The 24,399-nt window shown below is 43.8% G+C and overlaps 1 protein-coding gene across 1 annotated transcript in view; it reads left to right on the forward strand.

The window, feature by feature from the left end:
* Positions 1–16,930, forward strand: part of LOC118783438 (protein Smaug homolog 2) — a 28,480-nt gene extending 11,550 nt beyond the window's left edge. The window contains exons 2-12 of the mRNA XM_036537310.1: positions 3,105–3,605; positions 5,684–5,926; positions 7,586–7,695; positions 8,586–8,672; positions 10,008–10,287; positions 10,972–11,057; positions 12,303–12,418; positions 12,820–13,018; positions 13,824–13,950; positions 14,055–14,138; positions 14,978–16,930. Coding sequence (XP_036393203.1) covers positions 3,105–3,605; positions 5,684–5,926; positions 7,586–7,695; positions 8,586–8,672; positions 10,008–10,287; positions 10,972–11,057; positions 12,303–12,418; positions 12,820–13,018; positions 13,824–13,950; positions 14,055–14,138; positions 14,978–15,006 — 1,862 coding nt within the window. The 3' untranslated portion in view covers positions 15,007–16,930. The remainder of the gene's footprint in view (positions 1–3,104; positions 3,606–5,683; positions 5,927–7,585; positions 7,696–8,585; positions 8,673–10,007; positions 10,288–10,971; positions 11,058–12,302; positions 12,419–12,819; positions 13,019–13,823; positions 13,951–14,054; positions 14,139–14,977) is intronic.
* The last annotated feature ends 7,469 nt before the right edge of the window (positions 16,931–24,399 follow it).

Below are 24,399 nucleotides of genomic sequence, written 5' to 3' on the forward strand. Positions count from 1 at the left end.
ATGATAAAATCATGCAGGGGTTCCATGGGTAAATCCACAGGTGAAAAAGTAATGAGCGATTCAGTTAAAATAATAAACATATCAAATTTAGGTTTTTGGCTGAAATTTTTACATCTTGAGCCCCTTGCAAATTAGGTAAAATGCATTAGGCAAATTTATTATTAATTGTCCAGATGGCACCTTACTTGGCCACCTGTGCTCTTCTGTTTGGTTCTGCTCTTTGAACAGTCACAGTATCACTGAGGTAATTAGTAATTTAGTTCGAACTCACTTGACGAGAATTGTATATTGTTTTGTTTATATACACTATATGGCCAAAAGTATGTGGACACCCCTCCTAATTATTGAGGTCAGGTGTTTCAGCCACATTGATTGTTAACAGGTGCATAAAATCAAGCACATAGCCATGCAATCTCCATAGACAAACATTGGAAGTAGAATGGGTCGTACTGGAGAGCTCAGTGACTTTAAACGTGGCACTGTCATAGGATGCCATCTTTGCCACAAGTCAGTTTGGGAAACTTCTGCCCTGCTAGATCTGCCCCGGTCAACTGTAAGTGCTATTATTGTCGAGTGGAAGCGTCTAGGAGCAACAACAGCTCAGCCACGAAGTGGTGGACCACGCAAACTTACAGAGCGGGGCCGCCGAGGGCTGAAGCGCGTAGCATGTAAAAACCGCCTATCCTGTGTTGAATTGCTCGCTACAGAGTTCCAAACTGTCTGAGTTTGGTGTGGAGGAACTCCAGTGGTCTGCACAGAGCCCTGACCTCCACCCCATTGAACACCTTTGGGATGAATTAGAACGCTGACTGTGAGCCAGGCCTTCTCAAGCATCAGTGCCTGACCTCACAAATGCTCTTTGGGCTGAATGGGCACAAATTCCCACAGACACACTCCAGAAGAGTGTAGGCTGTTATAGCTGCAAAAGGGGGGGGCAACTCCATATTAATGCCCATGGTTTTGGAATGGGATGTTCAATAAGCTCATATAGGTGTGATGGTCCGCATACTTTTGGCCATATAGTGTATGTATATGTATTTAGGGTTGTCAGTGTTCCACGTTAATGTTAACACATTAATGCATGCGATTAAATTACAAATAGATAGTTTTTTTTTTTTATTAACATGAGTAACACAGATGAGTTATTTTGACCCTACCTCTCACCCATGTTAAAATAAATAAATTAATCAGTCACCCATTGCAGGCTTTATGCTAGTTAGTCAGATGCTGATGGACAGAAGAAATTAAACTGGATTTTTGGACACCTCTTTTCCTGAATATTTCGTTGATGAAAGCAACGAAATATTCAGTGTCTGTCAAGTGGAATTCCAGTATTACAGCCATACATAGAGTTACAGCTTACGAGAGACGCATGCTAACTTTAATACTGAGAGATGTGACCTGTTTAATCAGAGCACCATCTTAGAAGATAAATCAAACTACGTTGGCTGCAGTCATGCTAAGTGCATCGCAGTTGACTTAAGGCAGCTCAGCACTTGGGTCTGCGTTCTCAGACTTGTTTGTCTAAGTAACCGTCTTAGTGAAAAGAAATAGGAGAAGGGGTGACCTCTTGTACTGTGCCTCCGGTTCATCTCATGAATTTAACGTGTCTTTGAAGTACAGGCTTTTTTTTATACACTGGATTGGATTTTTTTTTTTAAATTCAAATTCTACAATTCTACAATTACAGTTCTAATTTTGTTCACTTGTGTCCTTCTAAATATAATCGATGTTATTTTTTTAACAACCAACCCCTTTTTTAAAATCAGCTTTTAGACTGTAAACTTTTATAACTACTACGTTACTCAACCCTGGTCAGCCGATCACCTGATCTAAGTAGTCGTGCCGACTCATGCTGAATTAGTCACAGGGAGCAAGTATCACTAAGTAGCAAGTATTGCAGTTTATGGGCCTCTTGCCAGCTAGTGTAGATTTATTGGTCTGTAGTGAAGGGCAAGAGCAGTCACCCAGGTCTACAGGGTACCAGACCTGCGGTTTTGACCACAACGCCAAAGAGCCAGGCTCTCTGGTTCGAGGCCAGGTGGGGTGACTTGCTCTCGCCCTTCGCTACACGGTCAAACTGTAATTCTATAAGCAATGAAATAATTAAATAAGTGATTAATTACAGTAAACTATAAAAATTGCAAGAGTATTTGTAATTCCGTTTTTAAATTGTTTGACAACACTAATGCTGTGGACAGGTTTCCCCCCCGGTTCCCATTGTTCAGCAAAGCAGGTCCAGCTCAGATAGTATCCTATTACATTTAGCCACTCCTCTTTGTTTTCAGTGGAAGTGGAACAGTGAAGTCTCATGATGACCGTCGTGGTCTGGTAGAAACCTTCATCAGGATTCTTTAAGGTCTCAGTAGCGTCTTGATTAGGAAGAGGATTTTCTGCGCCATTAGGATTCATCAGCATTTTCCATCAAAACTTCTTTCTGCTCCTTTCTGACTTTTTTCTTATTTATTTAATTCTCTTGTGGTTGCACTGCATAGATCCAGGATCTTTCTGCCCAAGTTAAAATGTAGCTTGGGGTTCTTTAGCTGCCTGCCTAAATATATCAGCTCTCAACCGTGACCCAGTTCAAACACTCTGGCAGAATAAAAGTGCAATTTAGTTCATGGAATTTTTCCCTTATTCTTTTCACGGGTCAAGGAAAGCTGGTCACGCCACTCAAATATGCAACGCAGAGCTACTGACAGCAGTGTGTAGTGTTTCTGGAGTTCCATAATGTCTGTGAGTTTGGCCATTTAATGTTGGCAGCCACACACCGGTTATGATGACTGGGTATGCTAAGCTGCTGGTTTGACCACAGCTTCCACTAACAACAACAAAGTTTACCCTTTTCCCTTTTGTTTGAAAAATGTGAACCATCAACTTACACACTGTACACATTGTAGTTTTACAAGAAAATCAAGTGTTGGATATCACACCAAGTGTATCGTTCAGTCACCACAAGGCTGCGTGTTGTTGGCACTACCTGGTGAGAACTGACTATAGTTTATTAGGTATTGTATATAATGTGTGTGCTAGGTTTAGATCATAGGTGGAGGAATATACATGAACAGACACAGGATTGATTATGACTTGACCTTTACCCTCAGCCATCGTCAGCCAGTGGAACCAGGAGCCCAAGGAGAAGGCGGTGTCCCTGCTGCTGTCCCACCTGCCGCTGCTGCAGCCGCGCAACAGCGAGGCCAAGTGCGAGTACATGAACCTGCTGCAGAAAGTGCTGAGCCACACCATCGAGAGCAGCCTGTTCGTGGAGGAGAGCCGGCAGCTGCTGTCCTACGCCCTCATCCACCCGGCCACCACCCTGGAGGACCGCACCTCGCTGGCCATGTGGCTCAACCACCTGGAGGAGCACCTGTCGAGCGGCTACGCGCCCTCCGGCCGGCCCCCCATCGGGCCCCACCACCCGCGGCAGGGCTCAGATGAGTGGCCCGGCCCGCCCGAGGCCCCCGACCCCGCCCATGCCTGGCAGGACAAGCCCCCTTCCTCCGGCTCCGCCTCTTCCTCCGCAGGCCAGAACGGGCACCTGCCTTTCCATGGCCCTGGCGGCGTGCCCTCGCCCATCAACAGCATCGGCGCTGGCACCAACACAGGTCAGTCTGCCCCCCCCCCCCCCCCCCCCCCCCTTACCATTCCCCTCCTCAAGACCTAGTCTGTTCGTGCTGTTGATCCCCAGAGATCCAAGTGCAAGTATTGCAAGTGTGAACACATACATTTGTCACCACTGATTTTCGCCACTTAATTCTGAAGCATACATTTTGTTATCCAGGCTAAGGAGAAAAGTGTTACCCAAAGGAAATTTTCTGTTAGACTGCAAAAACAGAACCTTACCTTCACAAATTGTTTTATAGAATAGGTGTGTGTTTCATAATACAGCAAAGAGAATCACAAGGGGATATATTATAAAGATTATGTGCCAGTCCTGAAGTAGATGCAGTTGTGCCTGGAACTCTCAGGGGTGTGCCTTTTGTTCCCGTTATTGTAGTGTGTGGGCAGTTGTCTACCCAAATCAGTTAGACAGTTTGTTTTAGTCATAGGTCAGTTAGTCAAGTCATAAGTCATAAGGCAAGCTTGTGTCATATGCAGAAAGTAACAATTCGGTGAACCTATTATCTGGAATACCTACAGTCTTCGTATTTTAGCAGAATTTTTGTGCAGAATTTTACCTGTGATGTACATCAGAGTACAGGACATATGAAATTAGTGGATTTTGTTGGCATTGCTGTAGCGATATAGTCATCAGGGCTGTCACATAAAAATAAAAAACAAGGTGGGTAACAATAAGTTCACGAAGATGAAATGGTTACATTTACAGGCATTTGCATTTTGATGGACATTATTTGCATATTAAAGAGACCATAGAGCTTAGTGAGGGGGCAGTGATGTGTCATGAACCCTGTAATGCGTGGAGCTAGCATGTGCTGTCAATCACTGACCTAAATGCACAAATCAAGAGACTTCGGTCGACACAGCAAAACATGAGGATTGCTTCATATCAAGGGGTAACTAACACAGGCTAGCTCTGCCTGTTCTGGAGTTCATTTTTATTGTGAGTTGGATGCTCGTTTCAAAGCCCAGAAATTTGCACCTTTAAAACCAAAAGGGAAAATACTTATCTCTGTGCAGTATCCCCTCTCAGAGATTAAAGCACATGCACATTTGGGAAAAATGATACTTTTTTACTTTTTAGCCTGCCCAACCACTTGATTTGGATCTTACTGGTTGGGCAGGGTTGCCTTTGGGAAGTGGAATGTTGATCTCTGTTGTCCTGGTTCCTGGTTCTCCATGAGTGCTGCCGTTTGCGTTGGTACCTTAACCCCCACTGTCCATCATTTGCCACAACGGGTGGCAGTTGCCACAAATCCGCAGATAGCTTAAGTCATAGGTTGTCATGTTCGGCATTTCAAATGTTGAAGTGTGAAAACCTTCTGATGACAGAGCTCTCACCTCTAGAAGGAAGAAAGGGCCTGCATTAACTAAGGAAGAGTGCAGTATAAGAAACTTACTTTGATTTGAAACGTTGTAAGTAACAGACAAGTATGAGCTCGCTAATGTTAAGGGAGGGTTTTCCGACTCCTAAAAGTTCATGGTGTTGTCAGTAATGCCTGTAAACTTAAAAGGGTTGCAACTGTTTTAGGTCGTTGGATATCAGTCTGCTCCAACCAGTGATCTGCTGACCTTCTAAACTGACACTGCCATTGGCAAGAAAGTTTGTTTTTTCTCACTTCTTTCACTGTAATACCATTGAAAAGGATCATGTTCTACATTTAAACAATCAGTGTCAACTAAGGTCAGCAGTGGAGCGGACTGATATCCATGTGAAATCACAGCGCAAGCACCGCAGTAACTGCAACTTCACAGTGTATGAACAGAGCATTTGTTATACTGTAACTCATGAAGTGCATCAAATTAAAAATTACGTGATATTTAATGAGAGTCATTTATGTGTGCAGTAGCTGCAGGCTGAGCATATCATCTAAATCATCCTGTGGATGTCCAGGTATGGAGGAGCATTCACTGAATGGTCTCTGTACCGGTGTGATCAGCGGACAGAAGAGGGAAAAAAAAATCGCAGGCACTGTGGTCTAAGATGACATGGGATTGGTGGCTGGAGGCTCTTGACGAGGTCTGTGATACTGACACCTGGCTCCCTGTCTCCTTCCCCGTCCAGTGCTGTCCAGTCAGATCCACCCCAGTCCCCTGAAGAGGGCGATGTCGCTGATCCCCTCCAGCCCCCAGGCGTGCGGCACGGAGTGGCCGAGCCAGGAGGACCTGGGGGGGCGGCCGGCCTTCGTGCCCCCGGACCACGCCCCCCTGTCCCCCCAGAGCAGCGTGGCGTCCTCGGGCAGCGAGCAGACGGAGGACCAGGGCACCGCCCGCAACACCTTCCAGGAAGAAGGAAGCGGTATGAAAGGTGAGAGCGATCTGGTCTGCAGTGGAGCTGGGGGGGGATTGACGCATCAGCATGTCATGGGTTCAAACCCGAGGGCAGAAGTGGCACCTTGAACCAGGCGAATCAAATCACTTCTTCACCTTCATTACCACATTGACAGCCTGACATAAGTGTATGTTCCATCAGGTGTACGTCACAATGCCTTATCCAAAATAGCCTTCAGATTGGGTGAATTCTCATAATTTGCCATCTGGATCTGTTATGGAATTACGAAATTGTTTGGAGTTTAGGCCTATTCAATATGCAACTCAACTGACAAACTGTCTAGCAGTCTGTAAGCTTGAAGTGCAAGGCAACAGTATGCCCTTAGAGCCATGTTCTGTACAAATTATCTAGGTCACACAATCACTAAAGGGCAGACTTATCAAGTGTTTGTGAAGTTTGCATTTTACAAAGCTGGTTTAAAATGTCCTTTTAAAACCGATCTGTTTTAAGCATGCAAAATTATATATGTGCACAGTTAAAAATTGCATTAGTAGAGATTTTATTTTATATTATTAGTCTGACTTTACCTTTAGTGTCTATGTTACTACGTATATTTTTTCTTTACATTTGTGTGATTTAAGGGAAATAAGTCTAAAAAGTTCTCTGTTGTAAATGGAAATGGTATTTGTCTGCTTTTCTTTTAGAAATGATATATTGGACTTTGAAGAAAATGTAAAATATAAATTTAATGTAGACATACTCATCTCTCAAATCTGAGTGCAATATACTGCAAGACTAGTATGAATTATTGTAGTACATGCAATGTTGCGTGTTTATCTTATGAATGTTTGAAAGGCAGTAAAATAGTTGAATACAGACCTACCTACAAATTTTCACTTTGAAACTGACAGGCTAATCAGTGCCTTCATGTCTGGGTGCGCAGCCTTAGCCATTATAGGAAACTGCCATGCCTGTCACAGCGAAATGACTATGTCAAAAACCCTTCATTCAGTTAGATTTACTGCAGCTGTGTAGCATCACTTTTTGTTTATTTTTTTATAGAACTGCACCAAATGCATATGTTAACATTTTACAGCCGTGGGTATTTTGTTGTAAAGCAGTTATTATTGAGGGATATAGCCTTGGCTGTAACTTCAACATGCAAGATCAGGCTGCCACAGAGAATAAACTGAAATATTGAGGTGGTTCACCTCCTCAGTGGAGTTAAAGCTGTGAGAATTACATTAAACTCTTAGGGTGTGCATGTCCTCATGGAAGTGTAATGTACTCTTATCCTCATGTACAAGATCGCCGTTGGGCCTAAAAGGAGCTTTTGGGTATTTAAATCTGTAAACTACAGCTTGATTCACATGCCTAATTTGAATGCATTTGTCACAAGCGGGAAATGGCTTGTACCTGCCATAAGGCAAAAATCTGTGTGTCATTAGCTCTGGCAGCTGCTTGTGCTCAGTGGGTCTCTCCTCCTCCCAAAGAATGCCCTTTATATCGAGTCATTTAGTTTAATTAAGACAACTAATTGATCCAAAGAAGTAATTCAGGGTTGAGCTGAAACGGAGCTGGTGTGGTCAGTGCTTTTCCTTGCATCAGGGTGGACGTGCAGCCTGCATGTGTGTGGCCATCGTGAGTTGGCCGTGTCGTTGCCGCGTGTCACCGTGCGCTCCGTGTGCTCCGCAGATGTTCCCACGTGGCTGAAGAGCCTCCGCCTACACAAGTACGCAGCACTTTTCTCCCAGATGACGTACGAGGAGATGATGATCCTGACGGAGCAGCACCTGGAGTCGCAGGTATGGGGAAGCATCTTTTCTTTCTCCCCCCTCTGTCCCCCACCCAGGAATGGTGTCCCTAGAATTGGGCCCACCGTTTCAAAACCAAAAGCTTGTCCGCTGTGTTAAGCCCAGTTGAACCCACACAATTAGGCAGATCTTGAATTACTTGGAAGGCTTACGTCATACAGCCTGGATCTACACAGGCCCTCTTTGTGTGTTTATACATTATTCCTAGTACTGTAGAGTTAACTAGCAGAGCGTCTTATTTTTTTTCATAAGTTATCTAATCACAGGTGATATCTGTAGTTATAATAAAGTGTCTTTCTGTCGTACCTTAGCTAGCAGTGATGCAGTGTAGCTGGTTTCAGTTGCGATGGAGCAGTTGGCTACTTATTGTGCAGAACATTTGCAGAAACTGGGTTTTTATCAGTAAAGCTGCTGGACTGAAGTGAATGTTGTTCATAAATCTGGAATATCTTTACAAGAAAAGAGGGAAGTGCTGAAGAAGCCAGGATTGTTGCATATGCAAATGAAGCCTTGTTTTTGAGTCCTGACCTAGCAGGCTAAAATTGCCTGCTCAAAGGGTTTCACTGTGTCTGCATACAAAATTAATATTCATAGAGTTCAGAGTTAACTGTAGTATGATCCTGTGGAAATCATTAAATATGGTAAATACATTCCCCGTTTTTTTATGACTAATCATGCTGGTGCTGTGTCATGTCTTGTTTGAAGCATGGGGTTTATTACATCCAGCCAGCACTTACGAGTTTGATTTTCTGTGTTTACAGAAAGCATCATTATTTTCAAGTGGGTCAAGTGTCAGTAATATTTCAGACACGTGCAACTGTGAATATTTGCCCGATGTGTCCGCCTAAGAGATAGTGAGAAATAATTTCCTCTGTTTTCAGAATGTCACAAAGGGGGCCCGGCACAAGATCGCCCTGAGCATCCAGAAGCTGAGAGAGAGACAGAGCGTGCTCAAGTCCTTAGAGAAGGTAAGCCCTTGCCAGGATGCTCATGACTAGAGCCCCGCTCCTTTTTTAATCGGTATTTCAGAGCGCCATACACTCGACGGAAAGCACGGGTCGTGTTATTCCAGAGTATCGTTGCTCGGCCTTCGTTTATTTCCGGCCGGCGGCTTAACGAGCGGCCGAATTGAATGCAGAGCGAAAATATGTGACAAATTCAGGTTGAGTTTGTGTTGTCTGGCGTGCCCCGTCATTCAATCCCTTATTCCGTCCACACCCTGCTCTACAAGCTTCCCGCTAGGCCGTGTTTCGGAACAGCGGGGCAACTGCAAACTAAGTGTTACTTGAGACATTGCTGGGCAGAGGAACACCTGTGCAAATCCACTTCAGTATGTAGCTTATAAAATTCCTCCCCGTGTGAAGTTATGGCAGGAAGGGGGGTAAGCGAGACTACCATAACATGGGCGAGCTCGTAGCGTTGCGTGCCGAGAACAGTTGAGGTGGCGTGGAGGCTGTGTATGTAAGGGCTTTTGGAGAAAGTCTTACAGGTGTATACTGGCCCCATTTAAAGTCCACATTGTTTTATTTTGGGATTTCCTTTCCTGGTATTGCTGTGGAATTTTTGATACTGAAATCCTTGTCGTAGGTGTATCAGACGATCCGAGTTTGTACCTTAATGGTTCTAAAAATAGTCTTGGTCAGTTTTTTCGTGGAAATTGATATAAACCAGTGTTTTATCCTTAAGAGGGTACGCCTCTCTCAACTTTAAAACTGTTGACGACAGCAGACATTGTGTAGGGCAGCTCTTTAGGAGCTTAATGTCAGGGCATGCAGTCTGAGAAGCCCGGAAAGCAGTGGAAGGCCGTCATGGTCAGCCCCTTTTTCCCCCAGAATGCCGAGCAGTCAGCCACCTCAGCACAGCACCAGAGCACGTTTTGACCAGGCTAAATGATGCCATAACTTAAAATGAATCTCAGTCGTTTCTCCAAGGTTCTTGTCAGATCCGCGCTCTCACGGGGCCGGACTGATCTGTAGGATCTGGTTTGAACGCACCTTTGGACAGCTGATCTGTCAGGTTCCCTGACCACTGTGATCGGTATGGCCGTATTAGTTCATGAAGCTGCCATGCAGAGTAGTTTTGGTTGATAAGTAGGGCCATGCTCATTGATTAGCAAATCCTACACACATTTTTCTTCTTTCCCTGTAGACAGATATGCCTACATTGACGAATGTGCTGGATTAGTACATGATATCAGTAGGTATTGAGAAAGATGCATGCCAAGAGTGTTTACCAGCCCCGGCCCTTCGGGTGAGATTTTAAGCTGTTGTGCTCCTTCTCCTTGCTTCTTGCGCCTTTTACAGGACATCCTGGAGGGAGGAAACCTCCGGAACGCCCTACAGGAGCTCCAGCAGATCATCATCACACCTATCAAGGCCTACTCCCATCTTGCCACTGCCCAGAAGGAGGCGGAGCCCAGCGCCCCGCCCTCCGAGAAGAGCCCCAAGGCCGGGGAGGACAAGGACGGCGCAGCCGCCGAGGCCTTCCAGTCACACAACCCCCCGCCCTGCGACGGGGAGTCCTCGGCCGCGCCCATCTCGGATGGAGACATTGCTGGCCAGTTCACCCGTGTCATGGGCAAAGGTGAGCCGGCAGAGAGGTCAGATTGTGCCAATCCGGAAGACCTGTGAAGCACGTCAAAAAGATAGATGTTAGCTGTAATATCTCAAGGTTGGGTACTTCTCAATATGTGCTGATAAATACATGTGTATGCAGGGGGCTGGTGTGCTCACAGCTCTAGTGTCACTCTTCTCAGACAAGTAAGGACATGTCAGGATTTTTTTCCCCCAAACAGAATGTTGAAATTTTAAATGCAATTTTAAATTTCAGAAGTCTTTCAGAGCAGTTCTGAAAATTTGTCAGGCACTGTAACTGTCAGCAAAGTGAGCAGCTCAGTGCATCCCACTCTGACACACTTCTGACTGTAATTGGCTTTGTCTGTGAGGTGATTGGTTCCAAGAATCCCACTTTGACTCATGTAAGATGTCTCACAAGACACTCTTCAGGGAAAAAACTATTTTTTGGTTTAAACATGTGCTTGTTTGCATGTTTGATCTTGTTAGTGTGTTTTTATACTCTTGTGTATTCAGGTGGCAGATGGAGAGGGTTTCTAGGTTCAACAGCATACTGCAATTTTTCACTGATTATTCTCATGTACTTGCGAATTCAGCTCAGTGTGGTAGAGGTTGCAGAAGAGTTACACCTTGCTTTTGGTAATATTTATTTCTGTTGTATCATGCTGAGCGGCCTCCTTGCTTTGTCCCATAGTGTGCACTCAACTGCTGGTGTCCAGGCCAGACGAGGAGAACATCAGCTGCTACCTGCAGCTTATTGAGAAGTGTCTGAGTCATGAGGTGAGACTTTCCCACAGAAGTAGCAAGATAGGCTTTCTCAGGTTTAGCAAACTGACCGGTGTTCAACTGGCACAGCAAGACATTTTCGATTTACATGTTGTTCAAGTCTTAGCATGCTAAAGGTACATTAGAAAAGCCTCAGCATTAAATTCATGGTCAGTCAGAAGGCTGTCGCTGTCATGGATTTCGCAAATCATTGTCTACGCTGGGAGCTTTGTCCTGAGAATTTCGCTTAGGCTACTAAGGTTCTCTAGAAGGGTGGAGATTTTTTTTTAAATGGTTTCATTCTTATCAGTGTAACTATGTCCTCTGTCCCCTGCATGGGTTCTGTGCTTGCCTTTTTGCTGAACAGCGCAGTTAGTTTTCTCCATTTGGTAAAGAATTTCTTCTTTGTTGACAATACTTATCAAAATAATAATGTCAGGCCTCTGGAGCAGCAGACTTTTAAGCTGTGATGGCAGGTGAAATTGTCAGGTTCCAACATTGGATCCTCCCAGAATGCTTGTTGAATGAAAATGAACACATTTTTTCAAACTGAAAAGTTGTTTTAAAAGCAGTAAAAAAGCCAGAAAAGGATACACAAACACACTTGGTTCCTGGATTGTGAGGAAGCTGGCCAACACTTCTCACAAAACAGAAGGAACAAACTTACAAAACAACCAAATAAGTTATTTTAAAATGCAAAGCATTAAATTGTCATTTATCCAGAGTGACTTACGTAGCTTGCAGTTTTTACATGTCTTCATTTATACAGCTGGCTATTAAGTGAGGCAATTTTTTGTGTTAGGTATCTTGCTCAGGCATACAATGGCAGTGCCCTAGCAGGGAATTGAACCGACAACCCTTCAGTTACAAGCCCTGCCACATTGCTGCTCTGTCGTGAGCAAAGAAACCCAGCCTTTGACACAAGCACCACAAGCTGCTCACAAAAGGCTCCTAGCCTCACTGACACACCTGTATTTCAGGCACCTCTGATTAGGCAGGTGTGGTCCATTAACCAATGGCTGGCTTCACATGCACGCAGATAATTACATTGACAAACAGCTACACAATTAACATTTTACAGATTTGGATGCACTTGATAAAACAAGATCTGCTGTTGGTAAGTTTGAACTGGGTTGAAGACAAAGAGCCCTTGAACGTTTCGCTTTTTAATAATTAACCCAAGCGAACAGTTAACAATGTTCAGTTTGTAGGGGACAAGTGAAGGACTCCTTCACACGGATATTTCCCCTCCTGCTACAGGCTTTCACAGAGACCCAGAAGAAGAGGCTGGTGTCCTGGAAGCAGCAGGTGCTAAAGCTGCTCCGCCTGTTCCCTCGGAAATCCATGCTGGACATGCCCGTGTACCGACAGAAAGGGTGAGGGGGCCGAACCTGTCCCAAACCGTCTCAAATGGGGTACCTAGTGGGATTGAAACATTTCTCCACAGCTCAGGTCTGAAGCAGTACCATTAAATCGTGTGTCTGTGTGTGCGCATGCGCGCGTGCGTGTGTGTGCGCACGAGTGACTGAGACAGAGTAACAGCCTCGAGTGAAATTGCTAAACCAATGAAAGGACATTTGAAGTCCCTCGAAGCCCTGTCTCGACTCACTTGGACAGAGTGGAGTTTCACTTACCATGCTGGGAGGCAGTCGCTGTATATGTTTCCATCACTCCTCATCCCCTGTGGCTTCACCAGTCCCTCCAGTTCTTTGTGTGTCTGAGATCACTCTTAAGTTTGTGACTCTTAACTTCCCTCTCTCTGACCACCCCCCTCCAGCTGGGCGTATGGGTCCAACTCCCTCCCCACAGCGGGCTCTGTGGGCGGAGGGCTGGGGAGGAGGGGCCAGAGGCAGTTCCAGATGCCCCCCCGCGGGCTGCCCCCGAGCAGGATGGGGCTGATGAGCCCGGGCGGCATCGGGGGCGCCTCCCCCCGCCACACCCTCACCAGCCCTGCGTTGGGCGGCCAGGGCCGACAGGTCAGTCCCACTCCAGGAAAACCGCTACCATTACCATGGCGGTCTTTGGTGTCAGCTAGCCCAGCAGATGAGTGCCAGTTGAGGGGGAAAAAAAAAATATATATATACATATATATATATATATATATATATATATATATATATATATATATATATATACTCTTTTCAGTAATCTTTAATATCAGGAGAACCCAGGAAAACCTCAGTCAGTATTCAGTGTTAATTTAGGATAATTCAGCAAAAACTGAATTTTTCTGTTTCACTAGAACTTCTTATCTAGATTTTCTAGTTTTTTCTTCTAGAAAAAACTTTATCACAAAATTATCCTAAAAGAAGAATGTACATTTTCTTAACTTTCCACATGAGAATTAGTTGTACCAGTGAAATGGCAGGTTTAATCAACATTGCAATTATTTTAAAATATGGTAAAAAAAACTGTGGGAGATGAATTTTTCTCATTGCAAAATGCTTGGGAACAAAAACCTGCTACATTTATATTGTAAGGTAATGTGAAAATGAGAGCATCATTTTTGGGATTTAGTATTTGTTTGATTGCAGTAGTCACCCCAGGCAATCCAGGGGAGCATTATCTTTATTTTTTAAAAATATTGTTCATTTATTTACCTTTGCAGAATGTAATGACACTTTATAAACCTGATGTACATATATGAACAAGTTCCCAGTAAATTGTTATGAGGGCAATGTAGGGTACTTTGTTACACAGTGACAGAATACAGTTATACAACTAGGCATGGAGGGGAATTGTTGGGTGAAAACTGTGTCTGTGTTGCTTCTCTCCCTGCAGAACCTGTGGTTTGCTAACCCCGGCGGCAGCAACAGCATGCCCAGCCAGAGCCGCAGCTCAGTACAGAGGACCCACTCGCTCCCCGTCCACACATCCCCACAGACCATGCTCCTGTTCCAGCAGCCAGGTGAGCCCCCGGTTCCTCTTTACCCGCCCCGCTGTGGCAAAACCGCGTATGTAACGCGTCATCCCGAAGCGCGCACCACTGATGCTCTCTCCCACCGTCTGCAGAATGCCAAGTTCCGGGGACAGATCTGGAGATCAACCCCACGCTGGAGTCCCTGTGCCTCAGTATGACGGAGCACGCCTTAGGGGGTGAGTGCACCCAACAGGCCCCTGTCCGGCCCTCTCTCACCGCGCCACGCCCCCCCCCCCCCATTGCAGTGACTGACCTTCACGCAAACCGGGCCGTCAGAGTGTAGCCCTGACGCTGTCCTACTGCTGTCTGACCCACCCAGTGGTCACGTTCCGCATGATCTGATTGGCTGGCCTTTCACGTTTAAAAGAATTGGAAACCCTGATTCTGGATCAAGACCTTTTTGTTTGATAACAGGTGTTTCCAAAAAAATTGTTAAATTCTCGTCTTTCCACACCTAATACTATGTTAAATACCAGGGCACTCTTTTGGTTCCTCACTGAAGGTAAAAATTCTCTAATTCAGGGACATTGCATAGTCACATTGGCATTGGCCTTTCTGTGTCTTGTCATATTTTTAATTGGTATATTGACTGCTAACCATATTGAACCAGGAGAAGGGGTTTCATAAAAGTAAAATAAATAAATAAATAAATAAAAATGTGGAAACTTTCACTACACACACAATTGCACATTATATATCAATAATAAATGCAATTCTTGCAAAGCTGTTACAATAATATCGCATGAAGTACAGACATATATATACCTTAGTGTGAAGTGTATAAATATATAAAATGATCATTTGAGGGAAAAAAATTAACCATTGATCATTAATCAGCATATTAAAATGTTTTTGAAGAAACACTCACAAAAGTTTGTGTGAAACATGTCTTGTGCTTATGTGTTGCTGGGTCAGTGAGTGTTAGGCTGCCTCTCAAAAGCTGTGTGGTAATGTTTTAAATGGGCATCTCTTCTTTTCTCCCTTATCCCTTCTTTTCCCTCCTCCCTCCCTACAGATGGAATGGACAGAACATCGACAATATGAAAATTAAAAAAAAAAATTATCCATTAAAACAAAAAACCTATACTTCACTTTATAACTGAATCCTGACTGGCTGTTGGGCACAGGACGAAAATCAGAACACAAACATAATGGTCACTACAAAAAGTCAAAAACTAACTATGTATATGTTCTCTGATATTTTTCTACTTTATTATACTTAACTAAGGTTTATTATAAATGGAATACAGATTACTATGATATTATGTGAGAGAAGAGAAGAAAGATTTGCAAGAGAGTTTGAATGCTAAATTGTTTAGTTTCCAAACTGCTCGGTGTCTCCCTCTGCAGGCCCATTGCATAACGAGAGAAAGACGGCAGGTCTGAAATGGGTGGGAGATCTTGTGTCAGATTCTTTTTTTTTTTTTTGCTGGTTCAGCTGCTGTCACTGAAGCAGAGGTCTGTGAGAAAAGAGGAGGACTGGTGCTGTCTTAAGGGTTTTTGTACCCAAATTGCTCCTTCCTTTTCATCCCAGCATAAATTCAAAACACAAGGTGTTTGAGTAGCCTCAGAATGGGAGGGGTGGAGTAGTTTTGATACAGAGTGCCGTGGTGCATTCTGAGAGACTTTATAAAGAGCTTAAACAGGTCCTTTTGCACCCGTTCACCCCCCCCCACCCCCTTTGCCTCCATTCCTCAGTGCAGAGAAACACAAGGTTTCCTTGTGCCTCCTATAATTCTCTTTAGGGGGGAAGGCAACATATATTTAAACTCTCAATAATTGTCAAAACTATAGCAAATGGGAAAAAAAACAAGTTGAAACACGCAGCCAGTGTCAGCTTTGTCAGCTTTTTGGTTTAGCTACCCAGCGTTTAAGGGGAATGGTAAAGAGGAATTTTTTGCATTTAGAACCCTCCATGATATCAATAAGGGCTGGTGATATTTGGACCTTTTGGGAATGAGTGTGACATCTCATTGATAGGGATGACAGGTTTATTTTCCATAGGTATGTTGAAAAGTCAAAGTAATGATCCTGCACTTTTTTGGTAGAGAAACAAGAAAAATAAATACATTCTATACCTTCTGACCCCTTCTCTATTGCTAAGAATGAATTGCTAAGAATCTGTTTCTGCCGGTCAGAATTGAATAATTACCCACTTCCACATCTCTTCCTACATTTAAACCCCAGTGTCCAGATATGATTAAGCAGACCGCTTTAATATACTCTCATTGGCACTTCTTTCATGTGATGCTATTGTTTCAATTATTCTAGATCACTGTTGTTTATTGGGGTTTTTCAATCAGAAATAAATTTGTCTTAAAACCTAAAGACATCATCGTATCAGAGCAGATATTTATACAGATTGGGCCTTAATATTCCATTTGTGCATAAGTAGACAAGATTTCACACCACACGACTCAGATTTCTGTCGTTTTGGTTTAGAACTTAATTTTTTTGTTTTGTTTATGAAACGATCTTGGCTAGTACACTGTTCGGGCAACACATTCATGGCTGTTTTTAGCTACCAGCAGGGCACCAAAAAATGTTTGAACGTTGAGCACAAAGGGCGTAGACACAACAGCGGCGATACACCAGCAGGTCCGAGTGTAGGCTTGTTTCTTTAAAATTTCTAGCTTCGAAAAAAAGTTGTGAGGTTAAAGGCGCTAAAGGCCCATTCCCTGTTTTTGATGATTCTCGCGTACGCAGAACGAATGTCCCATCTCGGAGCTCCACGTCACCCACCTTGACCCAGTCAGCTGTAGTTGGGGGCATTGAGGGCGTGTGCCTGTCTGTCATTCTGGGCCAATGATATGAGAGTAGAGAGAAAAGTGCAGATGGTGTAAGCTGGACGCAGCCGGTTCCGCAGCCTGTCGCCTGAATACCGGTTCATTGTGCACTTGAAAGGGGACCATTGTCTGATAAGACAGAGAAGTCTTTTTAAATTGTGCGTTCCGGCTTCCAGCGATCAAACGGGTATCAGTCAACCCTTCCAGTTTGTGCAGTGCATATAAATTGGATTTTGTGTGTGTGTGTGTGTGTGTGTGTGTGTGTGTGTGTGTTTGGGTTGAAGGGAAGAAAATGTTTCCTGAGTTTATGTTGCTGTGGCTTAACTTGGAGAGACCTCCCTTTACCCCTTTGAAAATTCCTGATATTTTTGATCAAGTAAACACCACCTCCGGTGAACTGGAAGTCCCTTATCCTTCAGCCCTGACTCATTTCGATACAGCGCAAAGGAGAAAACGAAGAAGAGTATGATGTTTACCAGTTGTAGATATCTGTTGAAAATGAGATGGTGACTTTTTTTTTTTTTGGTTAGCTATCGGGTGGCACGGGTAGGTGAGATTTGATGTGCAGACAGGAACATACAGCCATAGCCCGAGAGGGTTCCATTCATGTCTTTTCATTCCATCCCAATCCAATGCAAAATGCTGCTCTCAAACGTGGGTCGTGGTCATGTACTTGCAGGCGTTTGAGCAAATCGCTGCTCTTTATTGTGCGAGTAAGCTCTCAGTTACAATTTTTGACTTCAGCAACAGGAATTCACTATGTAACCGGTCACGTCAAGTTGAAATTTGTTTACACAAACAATAGATACGCGTTCAGCTAATGTGGGGACATTAACAAAACCATCAGAGAGGTACTGTGTTAAAGAGCGCCTATGGCTGGACAGAACAAGTTCTCCTTTGCCTTTTAAAGGCTGTCTACTTGGCATGCATTTGGCATGTCCAACATGATACCTTCTCTGGGTTTTATTTTCAAATATCCAAATACGCGAAAACCTTTCTTCATGAGAACTTGAAATTAATTTGCAAGCTTTAGTTAAATGTAAACATTGTCCATGAAATACAAGAGGAAATGAATCTTTTTTTTTCTGCCAGCGACCCCGGGTGCCCTTTCAGCAAACCCCGGCCACAGAGAACTTTGACTGTGGGGGGACCCTCTCGCCAGGGACTGGCACTTCACCGAGGGCGAGCCATCTGGCTGCCTCCTCCGGGCCCGCTAAATGCAGTCTGTCGCCTGCTGATAAGCCAGGCTTCATTTGCTGTGATCAAATGTAAATTGCGCTGTGTGCGCTTCAGACAATAATGAAGCGGTTTGATGGGAGAGAGCGGAACAGAGCGGGGAAAACGGGCTCGTTCTCGAACTAATTGAGGGAGCGGCGTCTCCTTTGAAGTTCGAAGAGAAACTGGGTCATCGACGGTGGCTCAAAGTGCTGAAGCGGTGGCGAGACGGGAAGGGGGTGTCTAATTTCACCGCGCGCGCGAGCTCGCGATTCTTGGGATGTTTGTACAGCACTGTACGTCAGGGCACTTAAATTTTTTTACTATCGTTTGCCGTTCAGCGCTGGCAACGATTGTGCTTGCGTGCACAGTTCGTACCTTTTGCGGGATCGGTGGCTTCAGGTGTGTGAAGCCCTGTCTGGCCCTGAAGTGTTTACTGTGCGATCTGCTGAACGCCTTGGCTGTATGCGCTTGTTGGTTGTCTCAGAGCCCTGTACAAGTTTTTTTTTTGCCCATTATCTCAGCACCCCACAGATGGCAATACCCTGTTGTTAAATCGTGCAGCCCCTTTTTCTCGCAGTCATGCAGGGTTTAAATTTAGTTCCAAGGGTCCTTTTAGAACATGGCCCTTGTCTTTCTTTACTGGGTTCTTCTCCCAAACATTTGCTCAAGGCAACATGAGGCGAAATTGGCTTCCTTGCTTTTCCTTGGTTTCCCTGCATGACCGTCGCTCTCTGTTGTGACACAGTTACACTGCTGGCCGGGTCGCCCTGGCAGATCTCCGCCAGCAGTAAAACAGTGTTCCTGTTTTAACACCGCCAGATGTGCCATTTTGATCGCTCCATCTTTGGTACATCATCAGAATTGTCCACCAAACCCTGTAGGTACTCGACTCCTAAATCTGACATGGCAGATTCCACTCACCACTGTAGATGGAGAAGCTCTTAAAGGCCCACAGTGAGGGTTGAGTTTTTTTTTGAGGGTTCTGTTTAGCGTAAATCCTCTCACAACACCACGGGGCTCCTCTGAGTTTTGCTTTGTTGTAATGCCGAAGTCACATGACCATAGACTGTAGCGTGGCTAGAGATTTTTTTTTGTGCAGAGCAGCTTTGATGTTTCATTTGTTCTGAATACCTCTGACATTGAATTTGAGTCTGAGGTGAAATGACATCAGATGGGCCTGGGACTGGACACTCATGCTGCCTTGATTTGGAGCTTGGAACGCAGACTGTTTGCATTCAGCTGACAAAAGAAACTATGCACTCGATTTAGGACAAGATGCCATTTTTTGCTCCATGAATGACACTCTAAGCGTGACCACTACAGACGATGTTGCAAAATCGCTGTCAGATATTCAGTTGAAGTTTGGCCTGACAGTGGGCTCAAAAACTGTCTGACTCAAAAACTCCCAGGCAGTTATTTGTCAAGTGCTTGCAAATCAGTCTTTTCAAAGCATTTGGGAGATAAAAGTGGATCCAGCACTGTCTTTGATTTCAAACATTTGAGTCCATAGATTTTTCTTTGTGTGCAAGAAGGCCACTTTTCAAGACCATTGGCATTTTGAAAACCTGATGCCAGATGTAACTAGCAAGAAAATTGTTTGAACTCTTCCAGTAGTAGGCCTCTCTTCAGTCTAACCATAATGTGCATTGACCTTAACTTTAAGCAGCACAGTTAAGCAAATGTTACTTTTGTCATTTTGTACACAAAATTGTGTTTGGAAGTTGTTAAAGATGAGACAAAATGTGAAATAAATGAAACATCCTGATTTTTTTCCCCCCTCAAAGTCAGAACACTGAGGTGTCTTGAGAGCAGGTGCCAGCCACTGATCAGTGGCTGTACCATTTCCACTGTCCAACCTGAAGGGATGCATGCATATTCATTTATTAGTTTTGATTTTTTTTCCTTGAAAGGAAGTTGTATGTTAATGAGAGTGGACAGCACATAAAAAAACAGTGGATTTGAGTTATGAAAGAATAAATTACCAACCAGTTGTACTTTCAAAGGGTAAACTTTTCAGCCTTGACTATGACAGTCAGGATTTGTGTGCATATAGAAGAATAAATGCATACATAGCAGGAGTGCATTTTGTCTCCATTGTTCAGTTTATGCTGTCCGCAGTGGCCCCACAATCAACACAATCAGCCCTCAGTGGACTGTGTGGCAACACTTAACAAAATTGAAATTTGTATTTTATAAAGCCGTTATCCACCATCACTGTGCAGACCAGCAGTGAGCCACTATGGTCCTCATTTGTGGGCAGTTCAATTGCTGGAACTTTCTTTGAGTCAGCAGCCGTTTAAGTTTGAAGCTCCCGGTTAAGCTAGTCTGAAGCAGGAGAGGTCATCAAAGCCCTGGAGGGGCAGCGGTGCCCACTGTTGGTTTCGATTTTGTTTATGACCAAAAGAGAGTTCAGGAGCAGGATCAGCGTCCTCAGTGCTAACCTGGAAATACACGTAGAACTGAAACTTAAACCGAACCCAAAACACTGCCCATTTTGAAGTTCAGCATTCCTTCGCCGCACTTAGCGTGTAAAGTACTATCGCAAGTCTGCCACGTTTTCTCGCCCCGAACGATGTGGGTTCGATGAAGCGAAAAGCGACCCTGAGAAGTAAGCGAACCTTTAGAATACTAGAGCTACCTCGAATGACACTTTTCACTTTCTGAACCTGGCCGCAGTCCGAGAGAGGTCACTACCAAATACAGTGGAGAGGTTGTAGCCATTGGCTGGGATCGGAGTATGGCTGGGATATATGCATGCTATGTAGATGGCGTTCGCGGAAATACTAAAGGTAACCTAACTGTAATGAACGCTAAGGAATCCTGTTAAAAAAATTTTTAAAAAAAACTGCCTCAGTGGGAGAGATGCAGGCACTTAGTGGCTAGCTTTGTCTTTGAAATGCTAGGGATTGCCTGTTTGCTTTCAACGTTCCGATGTTGAAGACACAGGTAATCACGGTGCGTGCAAGAGCCTCAATACACAGGACATCCACAGTCTATTTACAGAGGCTATAGTAAACTATTTATTTCTACAAAATGGAAAAAAAAGTATAAAATAAGGGTGGGTCCCCTTATCAAAAATAGATATGTTATTTTAGATACATTTTATTATGAATAACATTTGTTATTGCGATGGCTGGTAACCATGAGAACATTATGAAATCTATTGTGTAGTTGCTTGGTTTGTTAGCGCTTTGCTATTGCTTTGCTTTGTAAAGGCAAATGAGCATACAGTTGTTAGTGATTGTTTAATTTGTTATTTTTTTGTGTTTTCATGTTTAGAGCTGTGCTTATTTTATAATTTTATTTTGTTAAAACGTTTGTATCAATGTGAGTTTAAAGAACCACCACCCTCATTGAAACTGCCTTTACATTTGACACTAATGCATCTACTAAATAGAAAAAAAAGAAACCAGCTTCATGTGGTAACGGGGTCTAAACAGATCACTTAAAGAACGCCATCATGCTGTTAGCTTGATGCTGTGTTTGTACGGCATTATCTGGCACCTTTGGATTTGCTAGAAAGTGTTTGCGAGTAAGGTCATGAGAGGCACTGTGTTCTGACAGGTTTGTGAGACTATAGATGTGGCTGCATATGGGGTTAAATCAAAACTGGAACCTTGAGTATTTATTTTTATAATGGCTATTCTTTTTGTTTGCCCCCCCTCATTGGTACATATGTTCATATGTACGTGTTCCCCCCATGTCATCATTCTCAGACAAGTTAAACAGCGAGCCTACAAAATATACCATTTATACTTACCAAGAAGTCATACTTGGTTATGATCCATTAGATGAGAACTAATATAAAGCGCTTAAATGGTAATATAATAATCTAATACTGAGAACTTTTGACCATTTCCACCAATTGACAATTGCCTTCCTGAGATGCACAGTTTCAGGACAGCTCTTGTAATGGCTTTCCTGTCATTATTATTGTTATCAGTAGTAGTACACTTTGGGATCAAATTTAGAGTTATTCTTCCCAGCCTTTTCACATGATTAATTATGCCATTAGTTGTGTTGAAAATCACAGGCAACTGGTTGCACAGTTTTAATTTTACTAATTGTAAACAAGCTTCATCATCCCTTGATTTTCATCGTTAATGTCACGATTATACCATTCAACGCTACTGCACACTATCTGTCCCCTCTTTTTTTCCACTCCGATATTGAGAATTTGAGGTTTGAGGTTTGTTCACAGAAGCTTAACACACTATCACGCATTCATAAGTCTCGTTACCAAGTCACACCATGTTTTCCCAAGTTTCATTTAAACATGGTTAGCATCTCTCTTCTTATCACTATCCCCGTTTCATCAATATTTTTAGGGTAAATGTAAAGTCTCACTTTCTGCCAAAAACACAGCCTGATTTCTTTTGGGAGGGAGGGGAAGAGGGCGAACATGAGGATTTTTCTCATGCCACATCCCGAGTAAATTGGAAAGGACTCCCAGAGCCGTTGGTTTTCCGCTGTCCAAAGAGTCCCCGAATACAGAGCCCGTTCTCAAGCTGTGCTGGAGGGGGGGCTGGAGACGCAGGATGACACGATGTAGAGTGAGGGCGGGGCTGCCGCTAACCATGAGTACCGCATTGTGAACCCCGATGTGTAAACGCAGCTACGTGTTTGTGTTTTGTACTGGCAACAGGTGCAGAGCTCTGTCCTATCTTTAATAATTATTTGTATACCTTACTGCTGCATGCATAAGAGAGAGTTAAAAAAAAAAAAAAAAAGAGAAAATGAAAAAAAATTCCAACCTGTTAATGCAAATGTGGCTGTGCCTTTTATCCTGTGTTTTTGTACATTTTTTTTTTTTGTTTTGATCCCTGTTAAGAAAAGAAATACGCAGGAAAAAAAAAAAAGAAAGAAATGAGTGATCGGGGAAGGGCAAGCGGCGGAGGGACGGGTCGATTTAATTGATATAAGCTAAAGCGCCCGTCCATCTGTTTGTCCGAAACGACGGCATACGAAAACGGGCGGGACCGCGGCGCCACCGCTGCCACCAGGGGGGCAGGAGGGTGGAGCCCCCGCCTCGGAAGGAGCACGCCGGGAGCTGTTCACAGCTGGATTTACTGAGAACAGCGTCCGGGTGCTCTCTCGGGCCCAGCTTCGGCTTCCCTGGCCCCGATCTCGCTCGCTGCGACCGAAACGAGAACTTTTCTTCTCTCCACGAGGTTCCACGGACCCGCGTCTCTCTTTCTCGCCGGCCGCCAGGCGCCCGAGAACTCCGCAAGGTACTGGAGGTGTGCATTTCAGCCCGTGCTATGAAGTCTATGGTCCTTTCATTGGTTTGCTACCGCTTCTGTGCCCCTCCCCCTCCGCCCCCCGGTGGTGGGGGAGGTGGAGCATTGCAGAGCGGCAGCCTTTTCGAACAGAAGCGAAGACCTACAACTGTGATTTACGCACCCAGGAGAGGAACGCACCAGTTTTGTGTTTGGTGTTGGCGAGATTTGTTTTTTTTTCTTTCCTATCATTACCTTTTAAAGTTGGTACTGCTGTTTCTCTCCTGTGTGTTAAAGAAAGAGACACATTAAAGACAGAGGCATAAGGTTGCATTACCGGCCTTGAAAAGTGGGAAGTGGAACCTTTTATTATTATTGTCATTAATATTATAATTGTTATTGTTGTAATTATTTACTATTATTTAACACACATATGTTACTTTGAAAGGGAGGGGAAAGGGTCACTTATGTATTTGTTTCTTTTTTTTTTATTGCCCTTCCCTGATATGCTAGTTACATGAATGGAAACAAGAAAAATCTAAAGGTTTTTATTAAAATTGTTCATGTTTTGCTGGTTTATGAAGTCTGAAATATTATTTTGAGGAAATTCATACCTTTGTTATAATACATTTAAAAAGATATTTGTCTCCTTGTTTTTCTTCACCCATTTTAAAGTTGCACTTTGAAAAAAAGTCTAAAGTACACCATGTGTTTTGCTGAATCTTAAGGTCAGAAAGGGGCCCTAAAAATGTCCCCATAAATAAGTGGTGTTCATTCTTGGTCCTGAAGGTTTTACCTCTCAACAAGTAGCTGATTGATACCTGGAATATCACATGGTTGTAGATCCCCATACAATAAGTTGCTCTTGTTGAGTACTAATACTGATGTTACTGTGGTTATCAGGAACCAACAGTTCTCCAGTGGACACCAGTACTTTACACACTGTAGAAGTCCCACAGTTAAAATAGATATCATTCATTTACTTGCTGCTTCCACTGTGAGTAGCTGGAACTTGATCCATCTGTGACCTGTCACCTTGTTCTGTTGGACTCTTAATCATATCACACATATTCAGAAATCTGTTAATCTTACATTTGAATTTATTCAGGTACAGCTTGTTCACCATTTTTGTGACTAGCTGGCCTGGAAGATAGACTTTGTTTTCACCTTGGGTTTTGTCATCTGGCTGGAGAAAAAGTAGTCAAACTGGTGGT

The sequence above is a fragment of the Megalops cyprinoides genome, chromosome 9 (genome assembly GCF_013368585.1).
Source record: "Megalops cyprinoides isolate fMegCyp1 chromosome 9, fMegCyp1.pri, whole genome shotgun sequence".
Classification (NCBI taxonomy): domain Eukaryota; kingdom Metazoa; phylum Chordata; class Actinopteri; order Elopiformes; family Megalopidae; genus Megalops; species Megalops cyprinoides.